Below are 16,657 nucleotides of genomic sequence, written 5' to 3'. Positions count from 1 at the left end.
TTTCCTTGTTGCTTTTTTCTTTTCCGGTCTTCTTTTGGATTGGGTATATCCTAGTAGGTTGTCATCACCACTGGCTTATAATAGCTGTATAGTTCTTCATTTCATTTATTTTTCTGGTGTTTCCAGGCACCTCGTGTTCCGTGAACTCCTGGTGCCTTTGCCTCGGCAGGACCACCATGGTCTGCTTGGGTCCCCCTCCCAGCACCACATTTCAGAAAGTACCTCCAGGCCAAGAGCTGACCCAGCCTGGGGTCCTCCTAGTTTGCTTCCCTTCTTTCAGGGACTGCAGCCCCTTCTGTGTCTGAAAACAGTTACTTCATATATCTTGTCCAGTTTTTTGGTTGTTATTGTGGGAACTTAAGTCCGGCTCTGGTTACCATATTATGTTCTGAAGTGTAATTTTATTTTTGAAGTAAAGTATTTGGTTCTTGGCAGGAGAATGTGTTAAATATGTGAAATTGGGACTACCTGTAAAACCCTAGATGCATAACACCATTGTTATAACTTCACCAAGTGACGTAAAGATGGCGATGGTCAGTTTCTGGCTTACGCACAGCAGCACGTGTAAACCTCAGAAGCAGAAGCTTTGAAAAGGTCTGTGTCAGTACCGTTTGAATGGTAACAGCCCATAATCCAGCCCTTAGGTACTCAGTGTTCTACATACAGTTCCTTTTTTGAAAAAAATCATCTTATGTGTGTGTTTTTTAAAAAAATTTTATTTATTTACTTACTTTTGGCTGCATTGAGTCTTCGTTGCTGTGCCCGGGCTTTCTCTAGTTGCAGCGAGCGGGGGCTGCTTTTCGTTGTGGTGCGCGGGCTTCTCATCGTGGTGGCCTCTCTTGTTGCAGAGCACAGTCTGTAGGCACGCGGGCTTCAGTAGTTGTAGCGCATGGGCTTCAGTAGTTGTGGCTCGCGGGCTCTAGAGCACAGGCTCAGTAGTTGTGGTGCATGGGCTTAGTTGCTCTGCAGCATGTGGGATCTTCCCGGACCAGGGTTCGAACCCGTGTCCCCTGCATTGGGAGGCAGATTCTTAAGCACTCCACCACCAGGGAAATCCCCTACAGATCTTTTGTTTTTTTTTTTTTGCGGTACGCGGGCCTGTCACTGTTGTGGCCTCTCCCATTGCGGAGCACAGGCTCTGGACGCGCAGGCTCAGCGGCCATGGCTCACGGGCCCAGCCGCTCCACGGCATGTGGGATCTTCCCGGACCGGGGCATGAACCCGTGTCCTCTGCATCGGCAGGCGGACTCTCAACCACTGCACCACCAGGGAAGCCCCCCGCTACAGATCTTATTTAGTCTTCAAAATGACCCCATGCCGAGGTTGGCATCAGCCTCATTTTACAGGTGAGAGGACCTGCACTCAGAGGTGAAGATGCTTCTCACCTGCCTGGCATCTTGTAAACAGTGATGGCTGAACTGAAATTGACCTTACAGAGTTGGGGTCTGCCCCTCTCCAGAGCTCAGGCCCTCGGTCACTCTCTGAGCTGATGATGTAAATAGATGAAACCCCTTAGGAGACAGCAGTAGAGTTCAGGTTAACTAGTGCTGAAACTTCCATGAATGAAGTGGTTATTTTCTTCCTGAAATAGCTACTTCTTGCCAGGACAAAGCAGCACGATTAATTTCCCACAAGAAGTGGTTTCGAAAAAGCCCTCACCCTCTCTCCACCTTCTCTTTCTCCTTTGTTGCCTCCTACCTTCCGTCCTTTACTCTTTTTTTCTTTTCTTTATGTGTTTTCCCCCGTCTCCATCTGTCAAAATAGCAATAAGGGCAACAGCAAAAAAGAATGAAATAAAACCAACCCCAGTTTAATTCATGAAACCACAGAGTGCTAGGCTTAAATGAATCATTAGATTTTTATCTATCCCAGGCCTTTTGTTTTGCCAATCAGGAAACCAGGGAACCTTAGCACAAAGAGTTGGTGAAAACCACCCAGCTTGTTGGCTCCCACAGGAGCCAGAGTCTAGGGCGTACTGACCATGGGTGGGGTGTGGGGACCATCTGACTCTGGGGTGTCATGAATATGAGTCGGGTCTAAGCATCTTATCAGGGATAAGTGGGTAATGAAAGCAGGTGACAAGAAAGAGACTGACTGGGTTATTGCTTAAATTAGTTATTTAGCGAATGTTTCTTTGAGGAAGTGATTTGAAGAAGTGATTGGTTTTGAGAAAGAAGGAGCCCCCGTGAGGATCAGGTGGAAGAGCGTTCTCAGCCAAGAAGGAACAGCATTCTTGGCATAGGGAACAGCATGGTAATCAGCAGGGGCAGGAAAGAACACAGCAGGTCCCAGAATCAGCCAGAGGCCAAGGTAGGCAGAGAGAGAGGTGGGCAGGAATCAGGGTTTTATTTTACGTGTAATGGGAAGCTCTGGTAGGTTTTGACCATGTCCGATTTGTTTTAAGATCATTCCAGCCTTTTTATGGCGAATGAATTATCCAAGTCAAAAGTGGGAGAGTGGAAGCAGGGAGATGAATTTGGAGGCTGCCGCCATCCAGGAAGTTGGCGGTGCTGGCTTACATCAGACGAGGACAGTGGAGGTGCAAGAAGGGGGTGGATTGGGATGTATTCTGAAGATAAAACCTAACAGGTCAGCTAGTGAATGTGGGGAGTGTGGGAAAAAGAAGACTCAAGGAGAACTCAAAGGCCATTTAGGGGATAGTATACTTAGTTTCTATAATTTAGGACAGCGGTCCCCAACCTTTTTGGTACCAGGGACCGGTTCCATGGAGGACAGTTTTTCCATGGACTGGGGCGGGGTGGGAGGGAGATGGTCTTGGGATGATTCAAGCGTATTACATTTATTGTGCACTCTATTTCTATTATTATTACATTGCAATATATAATGAAATAATCATACAACTCACTATAATGCAGAATCAGTGGGAGCCCTGAGCTTGTTTCGCTTGTCGCTCACTGATAGGGTTTTGATATGAGTCTGCAAGCAGTTGATTTATCATGGTCTCCATGCAGTCACACCTCTCTGCTGATGATAATCTGTATTTGCAGCCACTCCCCAGTGCTAGCATCACCGCCTCAGCTCCACCTCAGGTCATCAGGCATCAGATTCTCATAAGGAGTGCGCAACCTGGATCCCTCGCATGCGCAGTTCACAGTAGGGTTTGCGCTCCTATGAGAATCTGATGCCACCGCTGATCTGACCGGAGGCGGAGCTCAGGCTGTAATGCAGGTGATGGGGAGCGACTGTAAACACAGATGAAGCTTCGCTCACTCGACCGGTACTGGTCCGTGGCCTGGGGGTTGGGACCCCTGACTTAGGGGAATGAATACATTCTATAAAGTATATTTCCTTAAATTATTCAAAACTATGAAAGGAAAGGAACTAGTTAATGCACAGAAAGATGAAGTGAACGGGGTAATTGAAAACACCGTGTCATCACGTCACCTTCATGCTCTATACCTGTCCTAAAGCCCCACTGCAGGAAAAAGTCCCTCTTGTTACTGTCGTTCAAGTCACCCAAACTGGCCTCAGTCTTTTTTTTCTTTGTCTTTTTCTTCTAGCATATACTCCACTGATGAGTCTTACGCTCTGTCTCCCTCTGTGGGACACCGCCTTCTGGCCTGTGCTTTTCTCAAAGATCCAGCCATTTGGGAATTCCCTGGTGGTCTAGTGGTTAAGACACTGTGCTTCCACTGCCGGGGAGAGGTGCGGGTTTGATAACCCGGTCGGGGAACTAAGATCCCACATATCGTGCGTCACGGCCAAAAAACCCCAAAAAACAACAACGAAAGATCCAGCCATTCAGGGATTAGCTGAACCATGAACAGTCCATTTTCTGATGTTCCTTACGTGCCGTTTATTTGGCACTTCCTGTGGCAAATGTAGGATTTCCAGGTGCCTCTTCCGTGCGGTTTCTCTAACTGGAATCCAAATTCCTTGAGACCAAAGATAACCTCTGATGCTGTTTTCCTCTTTGTGACTAGAAAGCATCTAGTTCAGTATTTTATACACCAGAGGAAGTGACTCTTCTTTTTTTTTTGTCTTTTTGCTTCAGTGTGAAATCCTTTCAACTGCCATTACTGTAAAACTCTTATTTGTAGCATCTTGTGTAAACAGTAGGAGTATAGCTACATATTCTGTGATTATTTTCTCAGCGTGAGGAGAGCATTCCAGGGGTGAAGTCATGGCCCACCAATGATGCACCCAGTGTCCTGTCCATCACCTCCGTCGTGGCCCTCGTGGGCATCTGTGCACTGCTGGCAACAGTGTTAGCATGAGCACCCACAGAAATAGAGGGCCCAGTTGGGCAGCTGTGTTCGCGGGAGAGCAGCAGGGTGCTTGTCCCCGTCACGCACAAAGGGTGGAAGGGACTTCCCACCGCCACATCCCCACTCCTGGCAGAAGGTATAAGGCCCCGAGCGTACAAAATTACAACACGTAAACGCACTATCTGACTTTTAAACATACCTATGTCATTTAATTAACAAACTTAAACATACCTATGTCATTTAATTAACAAATTGCTAATTAACAAATGGCTACAAGTTAAAATGAATTTGGACTAAATAATCAGAAACCACCCCATTGCTCTAGTAAGAAATCATTTCATAGTCATGAGGTTTCACGCCAAGATATGACAAGCCCACTCCAGCCACCAGTCACTGGAGGCGCCGCAACAGCGGCCCGTGGGCCTTCTTGCCCCAGAGGGTTGGCTGTGGTGCTGTCATCACCTGGTGTTCCGCTATCAAGGTTCTACTTTTTTGAGCCTCGAAGGCTTTTGCTGACATCTTCACATTCTGGTAGAAATATTGAGAGCCAGGTGGTAGGCAGGCACTGTTAACACATAGGGGTCAACCCTTTGTACCTGTTATGGGTCGGCTCCAGGGAGGGGATGAGGATGAAAGGGTCATCTGGGGACAGACGCGGTGGCAGATGAGCATTCCAAGGAAGAGGAAGGAAGAAGGATTCAGCTTTGCCGTGTTGAGAAGAAAGAGGCCCCGCTCTAAAATCCTCCGCCCCGGATTTGAGAGCTGAGTTTAACTTTTCATGAAACAATTGCCCACTTATATTAAACACTATTCCCCAGCAGGCTCTTTGGCATTCTGAAGCTCTGAGCACACGCGAAGCATTGTGTAACTGAGAAATACCTAGCACTGGGATTCTTCTAGTCGGATCCCTCCGCCTGCCGGATGAAACCCATCTCCCCCCGCCCATTCAAGCCTCGGTGGTGGGATAAAGCATTCCTTCCACCTTTTCCCCATAGGAACGTGCTGTGTCCAGATTCAGAGCCTCACTCCTTCCTTATCTCCATGGAAATTTCCTGTCTCTGGCCACTTGTTCTTTCTCTCGGCTCTGTAGCCCATTAATCTCTCCACACCTGGCCTGTACTTCACTTCTTCCCAGAACCATCTGTGACTATAGCGCGAGCCGTACTGATCTTCCCTTAGTAAATTTATCAAACGTTTATTGAGCCGATTGAGAACTGGCCATTGTGCTGAGGATTAGAGAGAAAACCCCACACGAGCGGCCATTTCCCTCCCAGAGCCCCTGAGTAAACAACCGGTGACATCGTTAGAGGTGCAGCCTTTCTTAACACTATGCCGCTGTGTATTCCCAAGGCCGGCGTCACGTTTAATGGGGAGATACTAGAAGTACTGCCATTGAACACCAGGAACAGACAAGGAACAAGAAATGGACACATTGATCACGCCGACAGGACCAGTACCCAAGAGGTGGAGGGCCCGAAGGATTCCTTGAGCAGCGGTGCCGAGTAGCAAACCTCAATACAGAAGGCCCTGGACGTGCTCGTGAGCAAAGACCTGTAACCCAGGGTGAAAATGGAACCTTAAACATATGAAAAGATTTTCAACTTGATTAAAGATTGGCAAAGCGCAAATTACTCTGAACTATTATTATTTTTCTTAATCTTTCAAATTGTCACAAGATCCGGAAGTTTAATAACACACTTTTGGTATGGCCGTGGGTTTAAAAACAGGAGCTGATGCATTGCCGGTGGGTGTATGAACAGGTACTGGTCGGATGGGGCTAATTTGGCCAGGTCTATTAAAATACCAGAAAGTCTATATAACCTTTGGCTCAGGAGTTTCACTCGGAGGAACGTATCCTACAAATAGGCTTGAACACATGAGAAATGATGTACGGAGAGGGTTATTTATTGCAGCAATTTTGTAAAAGCAAAATATTTCCTGCAGCCCAAATGTTCACCATTAGGGAACAAGTTATGTAACTTCTGACATTCCATCCGCTGGAATAATGCAGCGGTAAGGAGCGGCCAGGTAGCTCTTCGTGACTAGTATAGAAAGATCTCCATGGTCTCAAGTTATGAAAAACAGGCTGACGGAAACAGTATGGTAGGAAATAAGAGTTCGTCTTTGCTCCTGCCTTTGTGCTGTGTTAGGAGGTAACGCAGTGCCTATAACAGAGACCCACACATGAGAGTGTCTCTCTCATCCGTAGCGGTGCAGGGTTAGCGGGAGGCCCCCCTCCATGTGCCAAGCTCTTGCCATGTTGTGGCGCTGGTGTCCCTAGGACTGCAGAGTTTCCTGCATCGAGCTGGGTGAAGGAATCACACGGATTTCTTAGCACCTGGCCAAGAAGTAACACACATCACTTCCCCGAAAAGATACAAGGAACCAGTAATAGCCATTACCTTGGGGGTGATGGTGGTGGGTGCGCTACTGGGAAGATGAAGGACATGGACCAGAAGGAAACTTTTCATTTTATACCTTTTTAATTTATTTTTACAACTTTGAGCCATTTTGTCCATTCATAAGATAAAAAGAGATAGTTGCGAGTTAGTGGCCTTGAAAGCACTAAGGACCCAGGGCCGTGGGAGCACAGAAGAGGGATAGCTCCTCCACCTGGCTGGGCTGGGGAGCTCTTCGAATTTTACTGCGTTACGTGATGCTCAGTTGAGGTCCTGAAGGTAAAGTGGGTGTTAACCAGGTCAAGTCTGGAGGGGATGAGAAGGGTGGGGGTGGGGAAGCGGGTAGAGAGGTGGTTGGCAAGAAGGGAGCTGGTGCTGAGAAGGGGAGTCTGTTTCAGGTGGAGTGAGGAGCGTGTGTGAAGGCACAGAGGCGTGTTGAGTGACCTGCGCTTGCGTCCGGCCGTGCTGGGCAGGTGAGCGCTGTAGCTCTGGGGAGGTGTGGGGCAGAGCGGGGCGTGCATTGCAGTGCAGATGTTAGAGGCTGGGTCTCATCCAGTGTTCTGTGCAATGATGAGTTCAAAAGCAAGGGAGCAGCATGGTCAGATCTAGGCAGCAGCATGCAGGATGAATGGGAAAGGAGACTGGACGAATGTTGAGGTGGCCGTGCCGTGATCTAGGAAGCAATGCATCTCTCCCTGCAAAGCGAGTATGGCAGTTAACTAATGCAACGCAGTTAGGTATTATCTTTTATGTATGTCTATCCGTACCTCCAATCAGATTGCAGTTGCTCTGAGAACCCCTTTATTTACACTTGTAGCACCATGACATAAATGCTTATTGGTTGGGCTTCCCTGATGGCACAGTGGTTAAGAATCCGTCTGCCGATGCAGGGGACACGGGTTCGATCCCTGGTCCGGGAAGACCCCACATGCCAAGAAGCAACTAAGCCCGTGCACAAGTACTGAGCCTGCACTCTAGAGCCCGTGAGCCATAACTACGGAAGCCCGTGTGCCTACAGCCCGTGCTCTGCAACAAGAGAAGCCACTGCAACGAGAAGCCTGTGCACCGCAATGAGGAGTAGCCCCCGCTCGCCGCAACTAGAGAAAGCCCACGCGCAAAAACGAAGACCCAATGCAGCCAAAAAAAACCCAAAACCAAACAAACAAAAAACTTATTGGTTGATTCTCTTTTGTTTTAAGTAAACCTTTAATGGAATATATGTATTGAAAAGTGCTCAAGTTCAAGTGCATAGCGTCATGAATTACCACCAAGTGAACACCCATGCATTAATTGGTTGATTGTTATTCTGTTTCTTCCTTGTTAAAATTATGGTTAGACCCAGTGTGTTTTACACACCCTCCCCACTTTGTCCTGGCCATGTTTAATCTGTGATGTACACACATACCCTAATTTCCATACTGCCAGCTTTAATCATTGTTCTTTGAGACGTCTTTGGGAAATATAAATCAGGTGGATTGTTGGAATAATACTTCTATTTTAAGTTATTTTAAATCTCACTTTATTTTGTCATTTTGTTTGTTTACTATTAGATGTGCATTAAACTGTTATAAATGAAAACAATTGACCCCAGTCTGGAAAGAGTATTGGCATGGTGCATAGCCAGAAATTTTTTTCTTTTCCGTCATTTCATAATGTTGGTAAAGGCTGAAAGTAATCCAACTATTGCAAGGGTTTAGATATACTTTTCTTGCCACTGAATTTTCACATTTTCCTCCCAGTCCCAATTTCCTTTGTTCCCTTTTGAAGTAAGAGCCAATTGCTTGGAACATTCTGTGAATTTTTCTTTGGCCACGTTCATTACCATTTGTGCTTTTGTCTACTAGACTGTTAATATTCAGGGCCCCAAATCTCTCCATTCTCTAAATGAGTGCTCTCATTAATTATGAGATGTGCTGAATTTAAATTGGAGGTGGGGTAGATAATTTGGATATTTAGAAGACCTATTTACAATATTCCTCAACTACATTTTGTTACTAATTTTCTTCTGTAAGGTTTTAAGTCAGGAAGTGAAAGTTCTAGTTTGATAAGCAGAGTCAAATAAAAAAATATATTTAAGGTTTGCATGAAGTAGGTAAAAATAATTAACTAATTATTCGTTTTGATTTATATTTATTTATTCCTCTTGGGACTTGGAAGAAATGAAAGGGAGAATTATTCAGTGGGAATTTAAGTTAGTATTATTCATCTAGGAGGGGCATGGTGCCCTGTGGGAGTTTTCCGTGTTTACATCTGTATGCTTGCTTTCTGTATTTTTGAGTTTGCTTTTCTAGTTATCATTTCAGATTTCCTTGTTTTCACTTGTAAAGACTATCGTGTATCCTGAATGTGTCAGAGTAGCTGTTTCCAGCCTCTGCATTACCCAGAACCTTTGTAATTACTTATTTTAGTCCCATGCCTCTGTGTGTGAATGATTTTATCTTCCTTACAAACTCGTGCTTTATGAAGAACATCCTGTAGAGACTGACAACCATGTTAAGTGATCAGGCGTTAGCTTCTGGAAATTTTAGATCCCAATTTGTGATCGACTTAAAGCCACTGTTGAGGAACATCTTTTGAGCCTTGTCCCTGGCTGAGTTGTATGTACCCAATCTTATTTTTCTTTCTTCTTTAGCACCAGTTTTTTTTTTTTTTTTTGGTGGGGTGGCAGGAAGAGTCAGGTTTATTGAGGTATAATTTAAATAAAACTCACCATCTACAATGTACAATTCTGTGAGTTTTGACAAATTCATAAAGTTGTATGACGACTACCAAAGTCAAGATACAGAGTGATTCATCACCTCCGCAAATGTTCTAGTGCCCTTTATGGTTGACCGCCACACCCCACCCCAGCCCCTGGCAACCACTGATCTAGTTGTTCCTGTGGTTCCTCCTTTTCCAGAATGACACATAAGTGGACTCATTTAGCATGTAGCCTTTGGGTCTGGTTTCTTTCACTTAGCACAGTGCATTGGAGATTCACTTATAGTGGATGTATCAGTAGTTCATGCCTTTGTCTTGTTGAGTAGTGTTCCATCGTATGGGTACGTCACAGTTTACCTAGCCATCAATTGAAGAACATTTGGGTTATACCCAGTTTTTTGATATTATATATGAAGCTACTACAAATATCTGTGTTCAGATTTTTGTGTGAACATAAATTTTCATTCCTGTTGGGTAAATACCTAGGAGTGTGATTATTTGGGTTGAATGGCAAATGGATATTTTAACTTTAAAGAGATGTTTTCCAATGAGCCTGCATTCCTACTAGCAGTCTAGGAGAGTTCCAGTTACTCCACATCCTCTGCTCGTCAGCAATGGCATTCATTGTCTCTCTCTCTCTTTTTTTTTTGGCTATTCTAAGAAGTATATAGTGATATCTCACTGTGTTTTTAATTTGCATTTTCCTAATGACTAACAATGTTGGACATCTTTTCATGTGCTTATTTTACATTTATATATCATCTTTGGTGAAAATTTTCAAATCTTCTGCTCAATTTTTAAAAATACTGGGTTGTTTATATTCTCATCATCGAGTTTGAGAATTCTTTGTATACTTTGGATACAGGTTCTCTATCAGATATGTATATTGCAAATATTTTCTCCAAATCTGTGGCCTGTCTTTGCTTTCCCTTTGTAAGTAATGAGTAATTTATGGGAGATTACTTTTGAGACTGTGTAAATATTTTGTTCCGTATCAAACTTTTGCCCCCGGGTTTTGGCACCTGTTGATTTTCTAACTCCATCATTCCTTCTATAGTTTTTGGTTGGTATTTGATGCTAAGGAAGAGCTTCCCCTTCTTTCCTTTATTCTTCTCCTCCCTTCTTCCTTCTTTCCCCTTCCCTCCATTGTGGAGTCACAGCCCATCAATCATCCCAGCCAGCACAGTAATTCCCCTCTTTGCCTGTTGATTCAGAGGCACGAGGAGTCCAAGACATTATATATGCTTCTCAGCGAACGAAGCTTCTGGTTGCCAAAATTTGATATTGTCAGTCTTCTGAACTCTGCCCTTCTGGTGGTTATGAAGTGGTATCTCAAAGTGATTTAATTTATATTTGCATGATGACCAACAGTATTGAGCCCTTTTAATGTGCTTATTGGCTAGTCATATTTCTTCCTTTGTGAAGTGTTCACATTTTTTGCCCATTCTTTTATTGGGTTGTTTCGTTTTAAAAATTGATTTGTAAGAGGTTTTTTTTTTTTTTAATGTATACATAAACGGGATATAGGCCTTTTTCAGATTTGTTTCTTTCTTTTTTTCTTTTCCCATTTGGATATAAGTTTTTTCTAGCACCATTTGTTGAAAAGACTTCCTTTTCCTAATAAATTGCTTTGCTATCTTTGTAGAAAATAAGTTGAGCACATATAAGTGTATTTCTGGATCCTCTATTCTGTTTCATGATTTAGTCTTATGCCAGTACCACACTGTGTTGATTGCCATGGCTGTATAATGAGTCCTGAGATTAAGCAGTGTAAGTCCTTGAACCTTTTGCTTCTTTCTCAAGATGTTTTGGGTATTCCGGGTTTTTTGCCTTTCCATATACATTTTAGAATCAGCTTGTCAGTTTCTTTAAAAAGCCGATGGGGATTATCATTAGGATTGCATTGACTCCATAGATCAATTTGGGGAGAATTAACATCTGCAATACTGAGTCTTCCAATCCATGAACTGACTATATCTTTCCATTTATTTAGATCTTCTTTAACATCTTTCAGTCATATTATATAGTTTTTCACTTAGTGGCATTGTATATCTCTTATTTATTTATTCTTAAGTATTGGTTCTTTTTTGATGTTATTGCAAATGGACTTGTTTCAAAATTCCATCTTAAAACTGTGTGATGTGAGTGTATCTAATGTCATTGATTCTTTTAGCTAATGACCTTGTATTTTATGGTCATGTATGGATCTTCCTAAATTCACTTATATATTCTAGTAGTTATTTTGTAGATAGGATTTGTTATATAGTTAATCACGTTGTCTAGGGATAAAATGAGTTTTAATTCTTCCTTTTCAATTTTAGTAAGTTTTATTTCCTTTTCTTATTGCACTGGCTAAGACCTCACAATATTGAATAGAAGGTGTGAGATTAGGCATTCTGGCCTTTTCTAATCTGAAATGCTTTGTACTTTGTTTATCCCACAGCTCAGAGAGGTCTTATTGACATTCTGTTTTATCATTGATCTCAGCATCATATTTAATTACTTTATATAATTTCCCATAAATTACAGTTATTTCATTTGTTTACTACTTTGTTGTCTGCCCCTTACACAAACCCATAAGTCTCTTATGGGAAAAACTCTGTCTTCACCAGCATATAGCACGGTGACTCTTAGTAGACACTCAGTAAATGCTTTGTCAAATGAGTAAATTTTGGTAGGAGCTTTTAGCAGTTATGCAGTCTATCCTCCTTCCCAGTGTTTGAATCTCCTTGGTAAAACCTAGGACAGGTATTATTTCTTACAAGATTTTTTTCATATTCTTCTTTCCCTCTTTTTCATTTTTTAGGTGGTTATATTTCAATTTCCCATAGAAACCACGTATATTTAATGCTTTCAAAAGTTCTTAATTGATCTTTTATAAAAGATAATACAATTCTTTCTACCAATTTTTGCAAAATATTTTAGTGGCAAATTGGGATAGTTTGCCTTTCCTGGATGTTACATACACTCGGAAGTTAATCAGTATTCAGGCAGTTTGCAGTGGTTCAAATATAGAAACAAGGGTAAACACATTCCACAGTTACCTAGTAAGCAGGTGTTGGCTCACTACTTTTTATTCTTTGAAATCTGGAGAAATCGCACTGATGAAGTGAACCAGTTAGGCAAATTATTTCCTTATTTTTGCCCTTTAGCTTTTGTTCTAATCTGAGTAATGCTTCATTTTTTTTTTTTAATGTAATTTAAGTCTAATGAAGGTAAATTGCATTCAGCCTGGAACACAACGATCTAGGATGTATCCAAAAGGCAAAATATCTTTCTTCTGGCTGCCCCATTTTAACAGCTGCTGTGATAGAAAGTAATGCTTCAGTTTATGTACAGACACGAGGAAAATACTGTTTTTTTCCCCCTATATGATGTTCCAAATAATTCTTTGGCTTATCTTACACATTGATGATGGAAATTGCATTAAAGAAGTAGGTAAACAACATATTAAGTTGGATGTTTATTCATTCATCTCCCTTTCTTCATCCTCCTCCTTCTTTCTTTCCTCTCCCTTCCAGTTTACAAGTGGAGATTTCAACAGTCCTCCACCGATAATGGAGAGAATAAATAGACGTTCAGTAAGATTTAGAGCACCCGGACAGGCCTATCAACCAACTTGGCCTAATTGCTTTTTTACTTTATTTAATGAAACACTCCACCCTATATACTGTTTCTCTTTTTTTTTTTTCAAGTACCCTTGAAACATTCACCTAGAGGGACCAAGTTTGGGGCCAAAACCAAGTTTCAATAAATTCAAAAGCATTGGAAGTCCTACTGAATGTGTTCTCTGACCACAACAGAATTAAACAGAAATCAATATCCCAAAAATACCTGAAAAGAAAAAAACCCCAAATATCTGGAAATTAAACTACACATTCCTGAATGACTCATGCGCCAAAGAAGAAATGACAAGGGAAATTGGAAATTACTTTGAAATGAATGAGAACAAAAAGTCAACCTTTCTCTTATTTAAAATAAAAATATTAACATGCACATCGGTAGAGATTCACATCTTCAGTTCTTCCTACTCGTCTGCTTCTTGAATTCCCTACTCCCTCCGTATGTTGGCCCTGCTGCAGTCCCTTGACAGTATGAGCACGGCCGTGCTGCTGCTGGAGCTGTGCACCCAGCCCCTGTTAGTCTGGTCTTGCCAAGCTAACCAAGTAGTCCAAATACCTTTCTTCCAGTTCCACTGAACAAACATTTACCGTTTTCAAAGGTCATGTTCCTGGAAGCATGGAGGGGAATTTATGGGGCAACAACAGACAGGCTCAAGTTATATAACTCTTATGTTAACTTGAATGAAAATCTTTTCAAAGCTGCTTCCTTCCTGTCCTACCTGGGGAGTTCTGATCTACCTTTGCCCAACATTTTAGACTTTTTGTGAGTCTTTCTTCACTTTTTTTTTTTTTCCTGTGACTTCTGTCTCTCCTAACAATCCTTTAATTGTTTGGACCTTCTCATTGCTTTTGACTTTTCGTAATCTTCCAGTATCTCTGCCCTCAGTCTGGTGTCAGCTTGTCCTCTCCAGCTTCATTCATTCACTGAGGCTTGACTAGGTGCAAGGCATTGAGCTGGCCACTGGGTTTGGTCCTGGGGTGGGAGACTTGTAATCAGATAATTAACCTGGGTGAGCACTTTGGCAGAGGCATGTTGGAAGGGCCATGCAAACAAACATTCTTTCAACACATATTAATTGGCCTCCCACTGTGTAGCAGGCACTGTGCAATGGGGGTGGTATCCGGGGCAGAAGGTACTGATTGCTTGAAGATGAGGCATGGATCTGGGAATGGGTGATCTGCTCTGGCACGAGGTATTTGGTAGGGACTTGGAGGGACTTGAGCTAATAAGTGGTGAGAGAAAAGCCTAGAAAGGTTAGGAAAGTAGTTCTTTTGTTTTTCTTAAGGGAGTTGTAGTTCTGTTTCTGTGACGTAGCATTTATTAGCTCCATGGTGACTCTTACCAACTTCTGTATTACCTGTATCTCTGATTTCTTTGGTTAATCTTCCACTTGTTCTGGTGCCCAGTAGCACTAAGTGGTGCTAAACACTAGCACTGTTAATTGTGCAGTTTTTAAAAGTGGGAGGGGGGCTGCCAAGAGAGAAGGAGCCTCAAAGCAGGGCACCAGGGGTGTGATTCTCTTAACTTTACCTGGATTATTTCCTTTTAGGCGTTAAGTAGCCTCTTGAAACCCCCTTTTTTATTTTAAGGGTAGGGGAGGAAGAGGTTGAAACAAATGAATTTGAAAACACCCTGTGGGATAAAATTTACATTCATCGCCCACCCTGAAATTTTTTATTCTTTTTCTTTAGGTTTCTTGCTATTTAAAGATTTTTGTTTGAATGAAATTAATGAAGCTGTACCTCAGGTGAAGTTTTATGAAGAGGTAAGAAGTGACTGTTTTATCAGTGCTTTTATTTCAAAAGCATATTTAAACTGTACTTTGGGAAATATTAAGACTACTAGATATCTTAGAGATTCGTCAGAAGTAATTAGTACTACAAGATATAGTTTTAGAGATGCTGACAACAACTATAAAAATCATATTTTTAAAGCTCTGTAGTGTTCTGGAATCAGTGAGGAATAGTTGGACTCAGATTCCAGAGGAGGAAGAATCATTCAGAGGTGCACTGAGCATTACCAGCCATTTTATTTTCTGCAGAAGCACACTGATTCTGGACACAGAAGCCGAGGCAGGGGGCTGCTACTGGGTGAAAGAGAAACTAGCAAAGGTTTATGGTCACACATTACTAGAGTGACAAATTGGAGACTTGGTGGGAAAGGGTGGCCTCAAACCCATAGCTGGTTTTCCCAGCAGGACATTGGGAGGGGATCTGAAGAGGCAGGCCAAGAGCTTCTGGAAGACACATTGAAACCTCCCACAGCCTTGCGGTATTAAACGGTATTGAAATGTACACCTGTTGTGGCAGGAATCCGAAAACAGAACAGGCAAGAGATGAAAACCCCACTGAAGAGCCATAACCACTCATCACCTGGGGTGGCGGCTGGTCCAGGTGTGGTGGGCAGGTGAGCATCCAGCTTTGGCCCCTGGCAGGAGGCTGCTTCTGGGAGACAGAAAAACCAGAAGAGGTTTCTGGATCTGGAGTAAAAAACAGATGAAGCTGGGAATTCCGTGGTGGTCCAGTGGTTAGAACTCTGTGCTCTCGCTGCCAAGGGCCTGGGTTCAGTCCCTGGTCAGGGAACTGGGATCCCATAGCCGTGCGGTGCAGACAAACCCTCACCCTCCCGCCCCCCGCAAAACAATTAAAAACTTATAACATCCAACATGTTAAAAAAAAAAAAACAACGAAGCTGGAGGAGCCCCCAAAACATGATGAGTCCCGTGCTCAAGACACATGCCAAGTTTTGAAGCTTTAGTGGGCCGGGGGGCCAAAGAGCTATCCTGAAGACTTCTTAAGGGCAGAACTGAATCCAGTGCTGAGGAGACAGAGGTCTCATTGAACTCCATGGAGACCCAGGCCTTAGAACAGGGACCAACCAGAGGCAGACTGAGTCCTACACAAATGGCAGGGCAGACCAGCCCAGCTCAACCCCCTGTTGGGTGATGAACTCCCTCCCTACCTGTGCAACAGAGAATAAGGGGAGCTCTCTGTCTCTTTTGCAGGTAGAAAATAACAATATATAGAGACTCTCCAATCTTCACCATACAGTAAAAAATGATTTTCCACCTAAGAAGCAAGATCACATGACTTATAAACAAGACAATAGAAGCAGACCCACAGATGAATCAGATATTGGAGTTAGTTGACAAGTACCTAAAAATAACTGTAAATATGTTCCAGACAATAGAGAAAAAGATGGACAAAATAATTAGATGGAGGAATAGAGAGTTTCAGCGTAATTTGAATGTATTGTGGAAAACCAAACAGATATTCTAGAACATAAAGTATTTGAAATTAGAACCTAGTGGTTAGAACCAATAGCAGATTGTCACAGTGCGAGACAGGATTAACGAATAGGGAAGCAGGTCAGTAGGTCATCTCAAACTGAAATACAGAGAAAAAAGAATATAAAAAAGAAATAAGGGCATTAGAGACATATGAGGCATACCTAAAAGGTCTAACACATGTAAAGTTGGACTCCCAGAAAGGAAGAGAGAGAATGGTACAGAAGCAGTATTTGAAGATATAATACTAAGAATATTACAAAATGATGAAAGTCAGCAGCTTACAGATTCAAAAAACTTAGAACACCCCAAGCAGGATGAGTACAGAGGAAACGTATCTTTGCACATCAATAGAAGACTGTGGAAACCTGTGACAGAGAGAAAATTTTAAAAGCAACCAGAGGTTAGAAAAAGACACC

At 42.7% G+C, this 16,657-nt stretch overlaps 1 protein-coding gene across 5 annotated transcripts in view; it reads left to right on the top strand.

The window, feature by feature from the left end:
• GRK3 (G protein-coupled receptor kinase 3) overlaps positions 1-16,657 on the top strand; it is a 123,375-nt gene that overhangs the window by 40,305 nt on the left and 66,413 nt on the right. For 3 of the 5 annotated variants that reach the window (XM_004283783.3, XM_033412748.2, XM_049697816.1), the window contains one exon: positions 14,644-14,717. The exons of the other annotated variants lie outside the window; for them this stretch is intronic. In XM_004283783.3, coding sequence (XP_004283831.1) covers positions 14,644-14,717 — 74 coding nt within the window. The remainder of the gene's footprint in view (positions 1-14,643; positions 14,718-16,657) is intronic. 5 annotated transcript variants of the gene reach the window in all.

The sequence above is a fragment of the Orcinus orca genome, chromosome 15 (genome assembly GCF_937001465.1).
Source record: "Orcinus orca chromosome 15, mOrcOrc1.1, whole genome shotgun sequence".
Classification (NCBI taxonomy): Eukaryota; Metazoa; Chordata; class Mammalia; order Artiodactyla; family Delphinidae; genus Orcinus; species Orcinus orca.
This window is presented reverse-complemented; position numbering and strand designations above follow the sequence as displayed.